This window comes from Ambystoma mexicanum, chromosome 6q, assembly GCF_040938575.1.
Source record: "Ambystoma mexicanum isolate Mex_15411 chromosome 6q, UKY_AmexF1_1, whole genome shotgun sequence".
Classification (NCBI taxonomy): domain Eukaryota; kingdom Metazoa; phylum Chordata; class Amphibia; order Caudata; family Ambystomatidae; genus Ambystoma; species Ambystoma mexicanum.
In genome coordinates this window covers 272607460-272623691 of record NC_090937.1, presented here as the reverse complement: position 1 = coordinate 272623691, position 16232 = coordinate 272607460, and the positions used below count along the sequence as shown (strand labels likewise).

At 51.5% G+C, this 16232-nt stretch overlaps 1 protein-coding gene across 7 annotated transcripts in view; it reads left to right on the top strand.

Moving 5' to 3' along the window:
* Nucleotides 1–16232, top strand: part of FAM13A (family with sequence similarity 13 member A) — a 2868510-nt gene that overhangs the window by 2406645 nt on the left and 445633 nt on the right. For all 7 annotated transcript variants that reach the window (XM_069630746.1, XM_069630744.1, XM_069630745.1 and 4 more), the window contains 2 exons: nucleotides 13605–13686; nucleotides 14452–14666. In XM_069630746.1, coding sequence (XP_069486847.1) covers nucleotides 13605–13686; nucleotides 14452–14666 — 297 coding nt within the window. The remainder of the gene's footprint in view (nucleotides 1–13604; nucleotides 13687–14451; nucleotides 14667–16232) is intronic.

Genomic DNA, 16232 nt, shown 5'->3' with positions numbered 1-16232 from the left:
CTAAGACCTTTGAGGACGCCCCGGCGACGGGGGTCCAACACAAGGCCTGGCACCGGGAGCGCCGAACGGTCGGGCTCTACGGGCGCCAGGCAGGGCGCACCCTCCCCGGCACCTTCAGCCACTAGCCAACGCTCTGGGTCGGGTAAGAGGAAGGGCGAGCACCCGGCGAAGCTCCTGGAGAGGCCCCGGTCGAGTTCGAAGGCCCCATCGGAGGGGGAGCGAGGCAGTGTCCCCCCCCCTCAAGGATAAGGCGGTGAGCGCACCTAAGGTGGTGAAGGCCTTAATCCATCCGGCCAAGCCCTCTATCGATACTGTCGCGGCGGCCCTGGCTCAGCCTGTGGAGGCTACACCACAGTCCTCTTTTGTACCCATCGATAGGACCCCCGTGAAACCCCCGGCGGGGAAGAAAAAGGGGGGGCAGGGCGTCGTCGTAGATTCGGCCTCAACCTCAGAGGAAGAGCTGATTGAGGTCTTAAGCCACGGCCTTGGCGTGGAAGAAGACCGGCCCGTCGGGATGGATCCCGACGCAGGTGACGACGACATCGTCGAGGGTGCCGACGGGGCTCCTGATCGCCCGTCGGATTCCCCTCTGCCAGTGCCGCAAGACAACTCGGCGGCCATTTTGTTGGCTATACAGTCCTTATGTTCAGAGATAAGGACGAGACTACCGTTGCCGACGGAGGAACCTCTCCCGTCGGGGGATCCTGAACCGGGACCTTCTGGTGCTCCCCCGCCCAAGAAAAGAAGGATTCACCCTCTACCTCCTTTTCAGCCGTCGCGCCCCGTCCAGCCCTCCTCCCCGTCCACCCGAGGGGATGATGCGGGGACTGACACGGCAGCGACGGGTACGGACGACGAGGTATACGACGAGGATCTACCGTCGTCACCTCCCACCAGGGTTTCTCCGCCCGACGAGATTGGATCGTTCCACTCCATGATCGCCAGGGCATCCGAGCTTTTCCAACTCTGCCCTGAGGAGAAGAAAAAGGAAGGATTCCTTTATCAACGGCGCGAGGCCAAGAGGAAGACGGTCCTCGCGGTGCCTCTACTGGACGACATTTGGGATGAGGGCCTCGCCCTCCTCAAGAACCCTTCCACGACGCCGGCTAGAAGAGACCGGTACGAGAAGAAGTACCGGGTCCCGGACGCGGCCCCCCTGTGCCTCCGGGCGCAGCCTACCCCGGACTCCGTCGTCTCCGCGGCGGCCAGGAAGAAAGCGGGGGGGGGTGCGGCCTCCACATCGACTTCCCCACCGGACGGCGAGGGAAAGAAATTGGACGCTATGGGACGCAGGGTCATCTCGTCTGCAGCGACGACGATTAAAGCGGCCAACGCCTTGGCTATCGTGGCCCGCTACGACAGGGAGCTATGGTACAAACTGGCTCCCCTGCTGGACTTCCTACCGGACGACAAGAGGGTGGATGCCCTGGAGATCCTACAGGAAGGCGAGGTGGCGTCGGACTACGCCATCACTATTGCGACGGACATCGCCGACACTGGGTTTCGCCAGTTGGGCAACGGCGTGTTCCTTAGGCGGCGTGGATGGCTTAAGGCTACGGACTTCCGTCAAGACGTACAGACCAGAGTCCTGGACATGCCGTTCGATGGGAACAACCTGTTTGGGAAAACAGTGGACGATTCCCTTCAGGCCATTAAAACGGACACTGAGACGGCCCAGGCCCTTGGGGTTCTGCAGCAACGACGGACGCCCTTTCGGAGCAGCGGAGGCAAGGGCGCCTCCAAAGGTTCCGGCGGCGGTTTCTCCACCTACCGTCAAGCGGCCCGCTCGTCGTCGCAGGAGGCCTACAGAGGACGAGGCAAGTCTGGCGGACCCCGCCGTCGTCGCCAAGGAGGTCAAGGCGGCAAAGCCTCGTCGAAACAGGATTGAACCGGCCGTGGGGTCGGGCCCCCACCGAAGCACCCCGGTGGGAGGCCGGCTGGCGAGCTTCGTCAGCGTGTGGGAGTCCATCTCCACCGACCGTTGGGTGCTGGACGCCTTAGCCCGGGGCCACGCGCTCGAGTTTCAAAGAAGGTGCCCGCGCGTCCCCCCCGTGGCCAGGAAAGAGCTTCACGTCCCTCAGCTTCTCCTGGAGGTAAAGGCGATGCTCAGGAAGGGCGTCATCGAACTAGTCCCAAAGAGGCTTCGGGGCTCCGGAGTTTACTCGAGATACTTCCTCGTGAAGAAGAAGACGGGAGGATGGCGCCCCATCCTAGACCTGCGACGTCTGAACAAGTTCATCAAGGCGCAGAAGTTTCGGATGGTCACCCTCCAGCACGTCCTGCGGCAGCTGGAGGAAGGAGACTTCCTGTCGTCGTTGGATTTGGAGGATGCCTACTTCCACATTCCCATCCTAAAGGGGCACCGAAAATTCCTCAGGTTTGTGGTCCAAGGGCGTCACTTCCAGTTCAAAGCCCTCCCCTTCGGACTACGGTCGGCACCCAGGGTATTCACCAAGTGCCTTGCACCGGTGGCGGCGCAGCTGCGCCGCGAGGGGATCCACGTCTACCCCTACCTGGACGACTGGCTCATCCGAGCCAAGACGAGGGAGCTCGCCGTGGAGCACACGGCAAGGACCGTCCAACTTCTCACGGACCTGGGATTCTCCGTGAACTACGCCAAGTCCCACCTGGTACCCGCGCAAAATGCACTGTTTCCGGGAGCGAAGCTCGACACAGTGTCCCTTCTGGCCTCCCCGTCGGAGGAAAGGACCAGGTCCATCCTGGGCAAGGTACAGCGGATGTTGGTTTCCGACGCGGCCAAGGTGAGGTCCATCAAGTCCCTCCTCGGAATGATGTCTTCTTGCATCTACCTCATTCCCATGTGCAGGCTCCGGATGCGCCCGTTGCAGGAGTTTCTGGACTCGCGCTGGATCCAAACGACGGGCGGCTTCGAGGAGAGGATCACACTCGACGAGAGTTTCCGCCGAGCGGTCCGGTGGTGGGGCACCCGCGCGCATCTGACGGCGGGCATGGACTTCCAGACCCCAGACCACCAGGAGACAGTGACCACGGATGCCTCCCTGGAAGGGTGGGGAGCGCACACCGAAAATCTGCACGCGAGAGGCCTTTGGCTCCCGACGGAGAAGTCCCTTCATATCAACATCCTGGAGCTCCGTGCAGTGTTCTGGGCCCACAGGTCCTTCCTTCCATCCCTCAAGGGCAAGGTGGTGAGGATCTTCACCGACAACACCACCACCATGTTTTACATCAGGAAACAGGGCGGAACCAGGTCCCCAGCACTGTCCAAGGAGGCGCAGGACCTGTGGCATTGGGCAGTCGCCCAAAGGATGTTTCTGGTGCCGTTTCATCTGGCAGGGATAAAAAACACCATCGCCGACTCACTCAGCAGGGAGCTGCGCTCGTGCCACGAGTGGGAACTACGGCAGGGTCTAGTGGATCGCCTCTTCCGACGGTGGCGCACACCCCAGATCGACCTGTTTGCGACGGCGACGGACTCCAAGTGCCGGAGGTTCGCCAGCAGGTTTCCCCAGGCGAGGAGCATGGGCGATGCTTTCTCGTTCCCCTGGGAGGGCCTGTTCCTCTACGCGTTCCCTCCTTTGCCACTGCTAATCCGGCTCGTCAACCAGCTCAAGAGGTCACGGTGCAGGATGATCCTCGTCGCACCTGCGTGGCCGAGGCAGATATGGTTCCCGGACCTTCTGGACTTGTCAGCGTCCCCGCCAATCAAGCTGCCGGTGGACGCGGATCTACTCTCCAGGGAAGGAGGCGCCATCCTCCACCACGACCCGAAATCGCTGAACTTGCAGGCCTGGCTCCTGCAGCGCTAGAGTTTGGAGATTACGACATACCAGCCGACTGCAGAGAGGTTCTTGCAAAGGCCAGGGCGTCCTCGACTCTTAAATGCTACAGACACAAATGGAAGAGGTTCTCTGTCTGGTGCCACGCACAGAAGATTAACCCTCTACGGATTACGGCTCCCCAGGTACTGCCGTACCTGCTGACCCTGGCCAAAGCTGGACTGGCACACGCGTCCATCAAGATTCATCTTGCTGCGATCTCCCGATACACCAGAACCACGGGCCGGTCGTCCCTGTGGTCTCATCGTCTGGTGAAAGAGTTCATGAAGGGACTGTTCAGATCGTTCCCGCCGGTGAAGGCGCCGGCCCCGGCGTGGGAGCTCAACGTGGTGCTGACCAAGCTCATGGGACCTCCGTTCGAGCCTCTGCACTCGGCCCCGTTGAAGTTTCTGTCGTGGAAAACAGCGTTTCTTGTGGCCATCACCTCCGCACGACGGGTGGGAGAGATCCAGGCCCTTTCCTGCAAGGCCCCGTACTTGACTTTTCATGACACGAGGGTAGTGCTCAGGACGCACCCCTCCTTCATGCCCAAGGTACCGTCGGACTTCCATCTCAACGAACCCTTGGTGTTGCCTGTGTTCTTCCCGTCGCCTTCGTCGCCGGCTGAGAGGACTTTGCACTCGCTGGATGTGGCTAGAGCGCTGAAGTTCTACGTGGACCGCACGAAGTGTTTTCGGAAGACGTCACAACTCTTTGTGAACTTTGGACCTGTCAATCAGGGGAAGGCTCTCTCGAAGGCTTCCATTTCCAGATGGCTCTCCGGCTGTATCATGTACTGTCATCGGTTGGCAAACCGACCGCTGCCTGGCCGTCCGAGAGCCCATTCCACCAGAGCGATCGCAGCTACCACGGCGTTCCTTTCTGGTGTGCCCCTGCTGGACATATGCAGGGCTGCTACGTGGAGGTCGACGCACACCTTCACGAAATTCTACTGCGTCGATCGGGATTCCAGGGAGGAGTCCAGGGTCGGCCAAGCAGTGCTGCGCAACCTGTTCGCCTGAGGTGAGCCTGGTGAGGAGGTAAGATGCTTAATGTTGAGTTTGATGTAATGCTTAATGTTGAGCCTTTGCCACCTCCCGTGGTTGTGCATGTGTGTACTGCTATGTATTCTTTATTCATGAGCATGTGAATCCATGCCAGACCCCATGCTGGAGAAGGAACAAGTTACTTACCTGTAACTGTTGTTCTCCAGCATGGGTCTGGCATGGATTCACATGCGAACCCTCCCGCCTACCCCTCTGCGGCTCTTCACTTGGTCATACTGCCACTTCACGTGCTTCCAAATCTGAAGATGGCTGCCAGAGGCGGTGCTTAGGTAGAGGGCAGTCATTGGCTGTGGTCAGTATGACGCAGAGACCAGTGATTGGTTATTACTACGAAAGACAGATCAGAAACGAAACTGATACTGGTTTTTTCTTTACCGAGGATTCCCAGCCTGACGACAGGGAATATTCATGAGCATGTGAATCCATGCCAGACCCATGCTGGAGAACAACAGTTACAGGTAAGTAACTTGTTCCTTGTCTCCTCTTTTCACCTAAACAAGGAGATAGTACTCCCAAACCTCTTTGCAGACCCAAAGCATGAGGCTCAGAAGGTATTGCACTGCCTTGATGTCAGGCGTGCTCTAAGATTCTATCTGGACAGGATGAAGAGCTTTCATAAATCAGACGCCTTGTTCATGTTTGGAGGATCAAAACCAGACTGTCAAGCATCCAAGGCCACCATAGCAAGTTGGATGGTTATGGCTATCAAGGAGGCATACGAGGGGCAGCGCAAGCCTTTGCCAGAAAACATGCATGCCCATGCCATCAGATCCAAGGCCACAGCGGTAGCCTTCCAAAGACACCTCCCATGGCAGACTATCAGCAAGATGGCTACGTGGGCTACCCCCTCTGCCTTTTGCAAGCACTACTGCTTGGATGCCAGCGCCAAGTCGGGTGTGGCATTTGGCCAGGCAGTTTTGAAAAACTTGTTTTCTTAAGAGGGCGACACTTCTTCCTGGGGCTGCATTAAGTTGTAATCGCCCATACAGTATGAAGGAAAGGGGACGGGACGTAGGAGTAAAGTTACTCACCGTAGTGATTAACGCACTCCTAGTCCATAGTCCCCTTTTCTTCATACGTTCCACCATCCTCCCCCTTAATAAAACCTGTATCATTTGGCAATCTTAATATTTTCGACGCCTCAAAGGAGACTGAGGAGTGGCGCCGATGGGCGGAGTCGGGGGAGCTGATGCTCCCGGTGCCGCGCCCCCAACACGCCTCTAAATTTAAAGGGGAAGATTATTTTTCTGTGAAAAGTGTTCCATTTCCCGTCCCTAGCAAGGTACGCCCATACAGTATGGAGGAAAGGGGACTATGGACTAGGAGTACGTTAGTCACTACAGTGAGTAATTTAAGATTTCTTCTGGAGCCAGTGTGTGGGTAGATAAGCTTACCATAAGGCTCTCATACTGCGGGTTATCCTCAGTTCCTCATCCCAATCTTGATTGTCCCTCTCTAAAAAAAAAAAAAAAAAGAAAATGGTCGCCGTTACCTCGTCTAGCTCTTCCCTGTCTGCTCCCGCCTCTTCTACTGCAGAAGTTGTTTCTTCCCGGGGGTATCTGTTTGTAGCCTCTAGTACTTGGCCCAGCCTCACAATTTCTGCTACCCTCGCTTGAGTTGAAGGAGGTTCTCTGAACCTCACTTTTTTCTTTTGTCATCCTTGATAATTTCTCTGGCTTCTTCATACTGTTCTATAGGGTTATAGTTCTCTTGGCTATAGCGAAAAGCTTTCTCGTGGCTAAAGTTCTGTAGGTCTTTTTTCATCCTCCCTATTATTTCTCTCGTTGTGGTGTCTCCGAATTCATTAATTTCGGACAATAATTCATAGTCTTATTTTTTATAACTCGAGAGAGACTATTTTTTGTATCTCTTCTTCTAAGGTTTGAAGGTCTACGCAATGTATCTGTAATTTCTCTTGCCGTGTCAATTATTAAAATTACCCAGTCCCTTTCACACTTGTTTGCAATGTAGCTCCACTGGACTGTGACGTTTTTATAGTCCAGAAAGAGCCTTGGCCCATTCATAACTACTAGTCCTTGTGGGAGGGTGCCATTTCAAAGGTTTTCTAGCATAATTGAGCTGTGTAGCTTTGTTCTTATGTCTTTTTTTAAGTTGTGATATTTCATCCCAGTTAGCTATGTTGGTAGTGTCTTCTGTCTCACCAGCAAACATTGACGATTTGGCAGGTAAGTCAGTTACATAGCAGTAATCATACCCTTTGCATCACTCTGCAGCCATGTCGAATCCTTAAGTATATGCACACAATTTACAAAAACTTGTTAATTATAGTCTCATGACTAATCAGCTGTTATAGGACCTGTGAAAACCCGAATTGAGACTTGAGGATTTTAATGATCTGTGAGAGCAGCCCCTCTACACTATATTAACAAATGAACTCCAGTTTGCTCTCAGGTCACAGTCTTTAAGGTGGCGCAGGACTTTTCTTATTCTTCCAAATGCCTGGTACACTCTCCAGCCAGGACTTCTCTTTATGCTTCCACATGCCTGGTATGCTCTCCTGCCAGGTTCTCTTGTGTAGTTTCACATGCCTGTTATATCCTTGCCAGGACTTCACTTTTGCCTTCAATTGCCTGATGTGCTTCTCTTGCCAGGACTTCTTTCTCGTAATTTCACCTGCCTGGTATATTCTTGTCAGGAATTCTCTTGTGCTTCACAATGTCTCTTTACTTTCACAATTACATATACCCTCTTTGGCTTGGTATATCTGTTTAAGATTTTTCCCCACATCTGCAATCCATCTGCTCAATCCATATGCTCATATGTTATTGGGGTTTGCATTGGCGTTCTGCCCTTTTCACTTTCAAACACAGTTCTGTTTCTTTCTGCCTCTGTAGCTTTACAAAATTCAGTGTATCGTTGTTGCGTATGCCGAAACGCCCTGAGGTCCCCACCTGGTCTGGACTGACTGCCTGGTTCTTCCAAGCATCTTCGGTCCCCTTCGTGCTCACAGGCGTTTACAGGCTTGGAAGAGGAGTGGCGTCGGGGGAGCTGATGCTCCCAGTGCCGTGCCCCCAACACGCCTCTAAATTTAAAGGGGAAGATTATTTTTCTTTGAAAAGTGTTCCATTTCCCGTCCCTAGCAAGGTACGCCCATACAGTATGGAGGAAAGGGGACTATGGACTAGGAGTACGTTAGTCACTACAGTGAGTAATTTAAGATTTCTTCTGGAGCCAGGGTGTGGGTAGATAAGCTTCCTATTCCATTGATCCCTTTAGAGGCCCACCACCCCTGTCACACCCGATGCTTAAGGCTCACCCTGTGCCCCAGTCTCCTTATCCCCATTCTTCTCTGTGGGACGTGGCTTGCTCCCCTTCTGGGCCCTCCTCCTTTTTTCCCCCACCGTTGACCATTCCCACGGCCCCAATCTAAGTCTGTAATCGCTTGTTTGAGGGGAGCTCCGTTCTGGGTTTCCCTCCAGATCAATTTGCAGCAGATCAACTCCTTTCTGTACTGTTGTAATGCTTTTTGGAGCTCCCTCCCATTCAAACACCAGGTCGAATGGAAAGGTCAAATTGTATCTGATGCCTTTTTCGCTGAGAACCTTCAGGATGGGACCCATCAATTTCCTCTTTACTAATGTACTGCTTGGCAAGTCCTGATAGAGAGTTATTTGTTGGTCTTGGTATGATATCGATTCCCTCTGCCGTGCCATCCGAAGGACAGCTTCCTTCTGAGCGTACCTAACGAAGGCGGCCAACACATCCCTTGGTCTTGGTGCTACTCCCTTGGGTGCTCTTCCTGCCCTATGGACACGGTCCAGCTCAATCTTCCCTGGGGAGTCTACTCCCAAGATTTCCGCGAAAATGGCCTGTATCACCTCTTTCAGATCCTTGTCCTTTACTGATTCCGGCAGCAGTTTCACCCTAATATTGACCCTACAGGATCTATTTTCCAAGTCTTCCACTTGTGCTTCCAGGTTCCGGGTGGCCACATCCAATCTTTCGATAGCTTCACTGTTGGCGGTTGTGTCCTTATCCACATCCTGATGGCCCTTCTCCAGGAGATCAGTTCTTTCCCCCAGTTGTCGCATCTCCTGCCGGATCTCCCCTAAGGCCTCGTTCAGATCTGCCCGCATGAGCTGAAATTGGTCCTGGAATGTTTTGGCGAGGTTGGCCTGCAAGTTATGCACCTCACCCAAGAAGTCTTGTTTTGACATCAAAGCTGCCCCCTTTGCAGTTTCCGGGGAGTTGTGGTCCATCGCCCCTTCTTGGTCATTCTTAGCCCCTTCTCTGGTGTCTTGCGAGGTCCACAGGGAGTGGAGGGTGCCAGACATGTCGCTCGAGTTGTGCGGGGCTCTTCCTCCTTTTCCCTTGGTTTTCGTAGTCATGGTTCCCTCCTGCCCCCAATGGTACTCTTTCCCGGCCTCACAAGCTTCACGTTGTGAATGCCCCACTCCTTTCCGTTAGGGTCACTGGCTCCACCGCAATCCTTCTACTTTCCGATGGATTTTCCTCCGGGGCCCACCTTTATCCGGCACCTGCCACCCGGCTCTTCCCACTCCTGCCCGCGCCTCTCTCAGGCGGAGTCGCCTTGGGCAGCTCTCCAAGCCCCCACGAATGCCTGGGCCGGGGGAATCGGGGGTTGTCAGAAGCCAAGTCTCTGCTACTTCTGCCACTGCAACGCTCCACTGCACCTCCCAGAGAAGTCTCCACCTTCCCCACTTCAATCCTGGGGTCTTCCCACTTGATGTGTCAGACTTGGAACTGGGCCCACCGGCCCCCTCAGGACCTTTCTCTCCCGGTCGTGACTTTGTCTGCGGGGGCCTCCCACCCTCTGAGGGAGCTCTAGGCCCCCGCACTCACCATCCTCTGCTGGGTCCTCCGCTCCGTGCCTGTCGAGGTACAGCAGTCCCCCTTGCCTCCCCCCCCGCTGTCCTCAGCCTTCCTTCTGTGCCTGGTTGGCAAGTAGCCTCCCGGCAGGCAGAAGCACCCAGGCAATCCTCCTCTCCTGTTCCTTCCGGTCCTTCTCGGCAGCCGTCTGCAGTCGCTGGACCCCTCCGATCTGCCGCAGGAGACGGCCTGCGGACCGCCTCCGAGCAGACAGCCACCCGCCAACGGCACAGGCTCAGAGCACCTGCTACACGGCCCTCCGGCGCACCCGCCAATGATTCCGAGGGGCCGCTGCCACCAGGGGGCCCAGTACCTCCCCAGCTCCGCCGGTACTTTCTCGCTTGCCCGGGTCTCCTCACTCCTCGGCCGGGGCCCACCGCCACGAGTCCCTTCGCCCCACAAGAGGCAGTTCTAATAGAAGCCCCCCGTCGGCCAGGGGCCCGCTGCCACTGTTCCACTCCTCCCGTGGGGCTAGGGGGTCCTGCTTGCTGCGGCTCGCCACTTCCCTCAGTCCGCTCAGGGTCGGTCCAAGGCTGCCCCGGATCCTTCACGTCTACCCCACGCTCTGTTAGCACGGCCCGCTGGTGCTCTCTGCCTCAAATTCCCTCGGAGCAGGGCAGATCTCCCCCGCTGCAAGTCACTGCAACAGCATATGCCCCTTCCGACATGTTTTAGCCCGCTGGCAGGGTGGTGGGCACCTCCTTGCCTTCAGGGTATGGGGAGCTCTGTCAGTGCGGCTACATCATGCCGTCGGCCATCTTGGAATCCCCGGTCACCTGTCTATTAAGGTTCAGGAACCTGTGCAGGAGGGTTGTACTCCATTCAGCTTCCGTGGTTAGGGGGGCGGTGGGGATACTCCCTTCTGACCCTGACAGGGCTCACCCCCTGTTTAAGGACACTTGCAACTTCTCCAATCTTATAAAACTTTCTCTGATCCAATATAAACATATTGGCCACTACTGAAAACCAGTTCCATGGTGTGTTGCTAAAGGCTGGATTTGCCAAAGCCTATATTTCCGGGCCTGGCTTTCCTGTTGCAGCAATACAATATTATCCAATCCCTGCTGTTCACTGTGATGAATCCAATTGAGAAATCGCGTGTTCCCTGGTGGTGACATCCTCCCATGTGGCCAGGGGACGGCAGCCGTGACCTGATCCTGGGGGCGACTACATAAGGGAGGATCACATGGGAGGAGACAACTACAGGAGGATGGCATGGCTCCATTGGATGAGGCCCGGCATCCACCATTAACCCATAGGGAAAACCCCTAAGTCCAATACCCTAATGGCCTATTGCCATGTATCTGTCCCCCCTTCTAGAGAAAGAAGAGAAACCTATTCCTAACACCTTTCAGACCAATCTCCCATTTCTCTTCTAAGAAGTAAAAGCGCCAAAAATAATTTCCTAAAAACTCCAAGAATTCCTTTTCTAAAAGCTCCAAGAATACCTTTTTCAAAAAGAAAACCTTCTTGAAAACTTTTTTTGTTGGGATTTCCCTTCAAGAAGAACTGAATTGTCATATGAAGTCCTTAAAAGAGACTCTCGAAATATAATGCATCAAATAACATCAATGGACTTCGATTTCCATAACCACCCAAGTACCGGGATGGGGAGAATGAAAGAATCAATGCTTAACAACAAGAGCCTCAAGTTCACTGAACATACTAATTGTTTGGGATAAGCACAGGTGCGCATGACCTTTAAAAATGGCAACCGAATTGTGAGCAGCAGCACAAGGGAAGACGTTGGATCTCCCGGAGAGGCAAGCAAATGTTGGAGACACAAGCCGGTATGGCGAAGCACAGAAGCTCGACAGCAGAGAACGGAAGCCACACTGTGCGAGTGGAAGGTGCCGTGGAGTTGCCAGGAGTTCAGAAGATTCCTGGGTGCTCGGCAGTTCGACAGGGCAGCGTTGTCAAAAGTAGGCGTGCAGAAGCAGTGGCTCGCGGAATGCAGGAGAGACGTCAGAGTTAACCGGAGCGTGAATCAAGCGGCAGATTGCTGCAGATTGCTGCTGCAAATTGATCTGGAGGGAAACTCAGAACGGAGCTCCCCTCAAACAAGCGATTACAGACTTGGATTGGGGCCATGGGAATGGTCAACGGTGGGGGAAAAAAGGAGGAGGGCCCAGAAGGGGAGCAAGCCACGTCCCACAGAGAAGAATGGGGATAAGGAGACTGGGGCACAGGGTGAGCCTTAAGCATCGGGTGTGACAGGGGTGGTGGGCCTCTAAAGGGATCAATGGAATAGGAAGCTTATCTACCCACACCCAGGCTCCAGAAGAAATCTTAAATTACTCACTGTAGTGACTAACGTACTCCTAGTCCATAGTCCCCTTTCCTCCATACTGTATGGGCGTACCTTGCTAGGGACGGGAAATGGAACACTTTTCACAGAAAAATAATCTTCCCCTTTAAATTTAGAGGCGTGTTGGGGGCACGGCACTGGGAGCATCAGCTCCCCCGACTCCGCCCATCGGCGCCACTCCTCTTCCAAGCCTGTAAACGTCTGTGAGCACGAAGGGGACCGAAGGTGCTTGGAAGAACCAGGCAGTTATTCCAGACCAGGTGGGGACCCCGGGGCGTTTCGGCATACGCAACAACGATACACTGAATTTTGTAAAGCTACAGAGGCAGAAAGAGGGCAGTCATTGGCTGGGGGCAGTATGACCCAGAGACCAGTGATTGGTTACTACTGAGAAAGACAGATCAGAAACGAAACTGATACTGATTTTTTCTTTACCGAGGATTCCCGGCCTGACGACGGGGAATATTCATGAGCATGTGAATCCATGCCAGACCCATGCTGGAGAACAAAATTTACAGTTAAGTAACTTGTTCCTTCATGGGCATTGGGGGTCATCTTGCAATGAGCTAGAATGGGGACATTTGTGTACTTTGACGTACACAGTAAAAAACATGGAAATCACAATGCAATGTTGTCACATTCCTGTGGGGGCCACACCCCACTGATTGAAGACCTCTGCTTTAGACAATCAGAAAAAGGGGGTTGGGGAGTGGGTTTGTGGCATTTTATTAATACATCTAATACGCTTTTCTTTCATTTTTATTTTAATCATAAAAATGCAGTCATTTTAAATTCAATAACAATCCATTGGAATTTTATTTTCACAAGCGTTTTAAAATTTCGATTTTGTTTATTGACCTAGTCCACATGTCAACTACTTGGTGACAATCAGTACCAAATTTCCTATTATTTTTGGATCATGATGAGAATTTTACACAGGTGATCAGTTTCTGTTGACCAGTTGGAATGTCCACCGTAATTTGGGAATCAGACATATTTCCCATTAACTTAATCAAAAAGTGTCAATCACAAAGCCATGGGTCAAACAACTGAAAAATGTACAGTGGTTTAATGGCGACTAAGTTTCATGAAAGGATGTTTGCCACAAGCAGGAGGCAGAGGACATCGACAATCAACTAGAGTGCTGTTTGTGATGGTCTGCTTTGTAGTGTCTTTTTAAAATGTCTGTGTTGCTTGGTCAGTGCTTGGTATGTGTTTAACAGTGCATTTGGGATACTAAAAAAAGGTCTTAATTGCATCTCATCTTTGTCATTCAATGTCAATTAGTGGCTTTCTTTGATAAGAATAGTATTCTCTTGATATACAATGCCTAATTTATTTAATTCTACACTTCAATTAGAGCCAAGCATATGCAAAAGGGTGCCAATGCAATGCCCTGTCAAGGCTTACATTGTTAAGGAGAGCAGGTAGGAATGTTTTGGAGATGCTTTACTTGTCCAAGAAGGGGCAGCAGTGTGAAATTGGATATACTTGTGCAGTTTTATTTTTAGATGTGTGTGCTATAAAATTGTTGAACTGAGCAGTTGAGTATGTGTCCTAATTTCTGACTGCACTTTTCAGCCTTCACACAGCGACAAAGCAGCCAATTCAGAGGTGTTAAAATGGATGAATGAGCTGTCAAAGTTCCGCAAGCAACTGAAAGGTATGTAGGAGTTGAGAACTGTTTTGTGTACTGATATTTTGGCCTTTTGTTAAAGCCACTTCAGTGGCAGTCACTGCAATGCAGATGTGAGCAACAAATACATTATTAATGTGCATGCTACACTCTTACAGAAACCTCTTTCTAGATATCTCTGGAAGGCATTTATAGAAATCAACTAGTATACTTAATTTAAAAAGCCTGGGTATTCGTCAAACGGTTATCCAGGGCAAAGTAATAAAAACATGAACTTTTGATTAAAGTTGTAAAAGACCCCTGGTCCAAAAGTTTGAAACACACATGACTACTTTTCAAAGGAAATTGAATACTTATCCATTTTAACTTAAAGCAATTTGAATCTATTGTATTTGTTGTTCTCTCACTTTAACCCCAATGCAGAAATAAAACATACTCGGGTGCCTGGGATGTAGCACAGCTTGATTGCATCCATAGGGAAATCTTCTCTCAGGCTACCCACCCATGGCTAAACAACCCCTTGCCTTGTGACAGTCATGGAAATTATAAAGTTGGGTTTTACAAATACATCTTAAATTAAGTGTTATTGCCATTTGTATAGTGCTACAACTCTGAGGTATAGCCTTTTCTGAAGACTTGCCTTGGGCTGGGCTTCTGATTTGTCTGTGCGTGGTTTAACTTGTGGTAGTAACCATAATGTCTGTTCATGCAAGCTTGATTTAGAATTCTTTGATTTAACACAGAGGGTTACTTATCTTGTATTTTACAATTCCATGCTCCTCCATTCTCCAGAGTCAAAATTGAAGATCTCAGAAGAAGACCTTGCTCCCCAGGTCCGCCAACGGAGCAATACTCTGCCTAAAAGCTTTTTCTCCCAGTTAGTGGAGGACAGGAAACAGGAGGCAGTCGATAAAGCTGCAAAGCCAACTGTTGAGGCAACACTGGAATCCATCCAGAAGAAGCTTCAGGAGAAGAGAGCAGAGATGAACCGTTCTGATGACATTAAGGTACTCAATCACGGATTTGGTCTGAAACACTTTTTATGCACCAGTCTGACTGTGCTCTGTGTTGTCCTCATTCTAAGCATTCGTGTCCCATACCTGTTTGAAAAATATATTTAGCAAACAGAATACAACACAGTTAATATATAATAACTTGAATCATTTATTACACATTTTCTGATTGGAGGCGATTACAGAACCTGGGAGAAGCTAAAGTAAAATTGATCATTTAAGACCTGAGAAAAAACTGAAATTCTTTTGAATAGAAGCCATTGTGAGAGCAATGTACGCACTCATGCTCTTAATGTGAGACTAGGACATAAAATCATTAAACACTACACCAGGCAGCAGGGGGAGGGGGAGGCACATTCATGAGGGTGTTTTGGTACATTTAAGGGGGTGGAAGAATTGAGCTCAGGGTAGTAGATAAGCCACTGTAGTCACAATGTTCCTGCTTAAATTACACCTCATGCAGTGAATTATCTTCACTTCATGCATGCTGTGTGATGAAGCCATGTTGGATAACCTTTCATTTGGATTGGCTCTTGGAGCCAGTGAGTCTCCCACAACACAATGCAGCACCTGCAGCAGGTAAATGCAGGATTCCCCAGTGCCCATCCTCCTGCCCCATTTGCCTTATGTCATGACATCTAAGTTAGATAACATTCAGTACCTCCAAATGTGAGTAGCTGCTAGATAAGCTGAATTAGCCTTTTCCCCCTCTTTTGGTGACACCTTGCCCTCCTTTATATTTTGTACCACTACGCAGCTTCAATCAGGACCCAGAGCAACCGTTATTTGCACAGTACCATGAACAGGGATGGCAAATATGCAATGTGCTCCAAAGTCACAGTGGTTCACCGCAGAGTGGGTGGAGAGTCCACACGCCACACGGATCAGCGACTTGTAAGGAAGCCAAAGCCTTCCTTACTCAAATGCCATACGGTCCCTTAGATCTCAGCCACTGCCGTTTCAACTGTAATTAGGAGGAATTACCAAGAGTGAATCCATGTTTAATAGCTGTAGCAAATAATTATTAGTAGACAGAGAATGCTTTTGAGGGAATGAACCAAAAAGGGGACTAACTAATCCTGATCTAAGAGAAAAGGGGAAACAGTGGCGTAACCCAATCCAAATGTTTATTGAACATTTAAGCTAATCGTAAAGCCTATAGAAGAGCTCAAGGCTCTGCAGTCGTCACAGATTGGGGAGTGGAGGAATGTGAGCTGGGCAGTAAGGAAGGAGAGTTACTGACCATGGAAGCTGATACTAGGGGGGAGTTTCATAACTGGCCCGGGAGGGAGATCTTGCCTGGGGGAGGATCAGAGGAGGGGGGTTCAGGCTGGCAACACCCCTAAATCAGGGTTGAGAAATACTCGCTGGTCGGAATATCAAGGAACGAGCGGGATGCTGCATCCCTCACATTGTCCCATTAATTCATTAGGGTAATCTAGGGACAATCACTTTTCCCACAGAGTGGCCTTTTCACTGAACCACTGTTTAACCATTAGTATAGTAACCTTTATCCTTACTGGTTGGATTCTGTCAATGCGAGGGGAGAGAATTCAACAC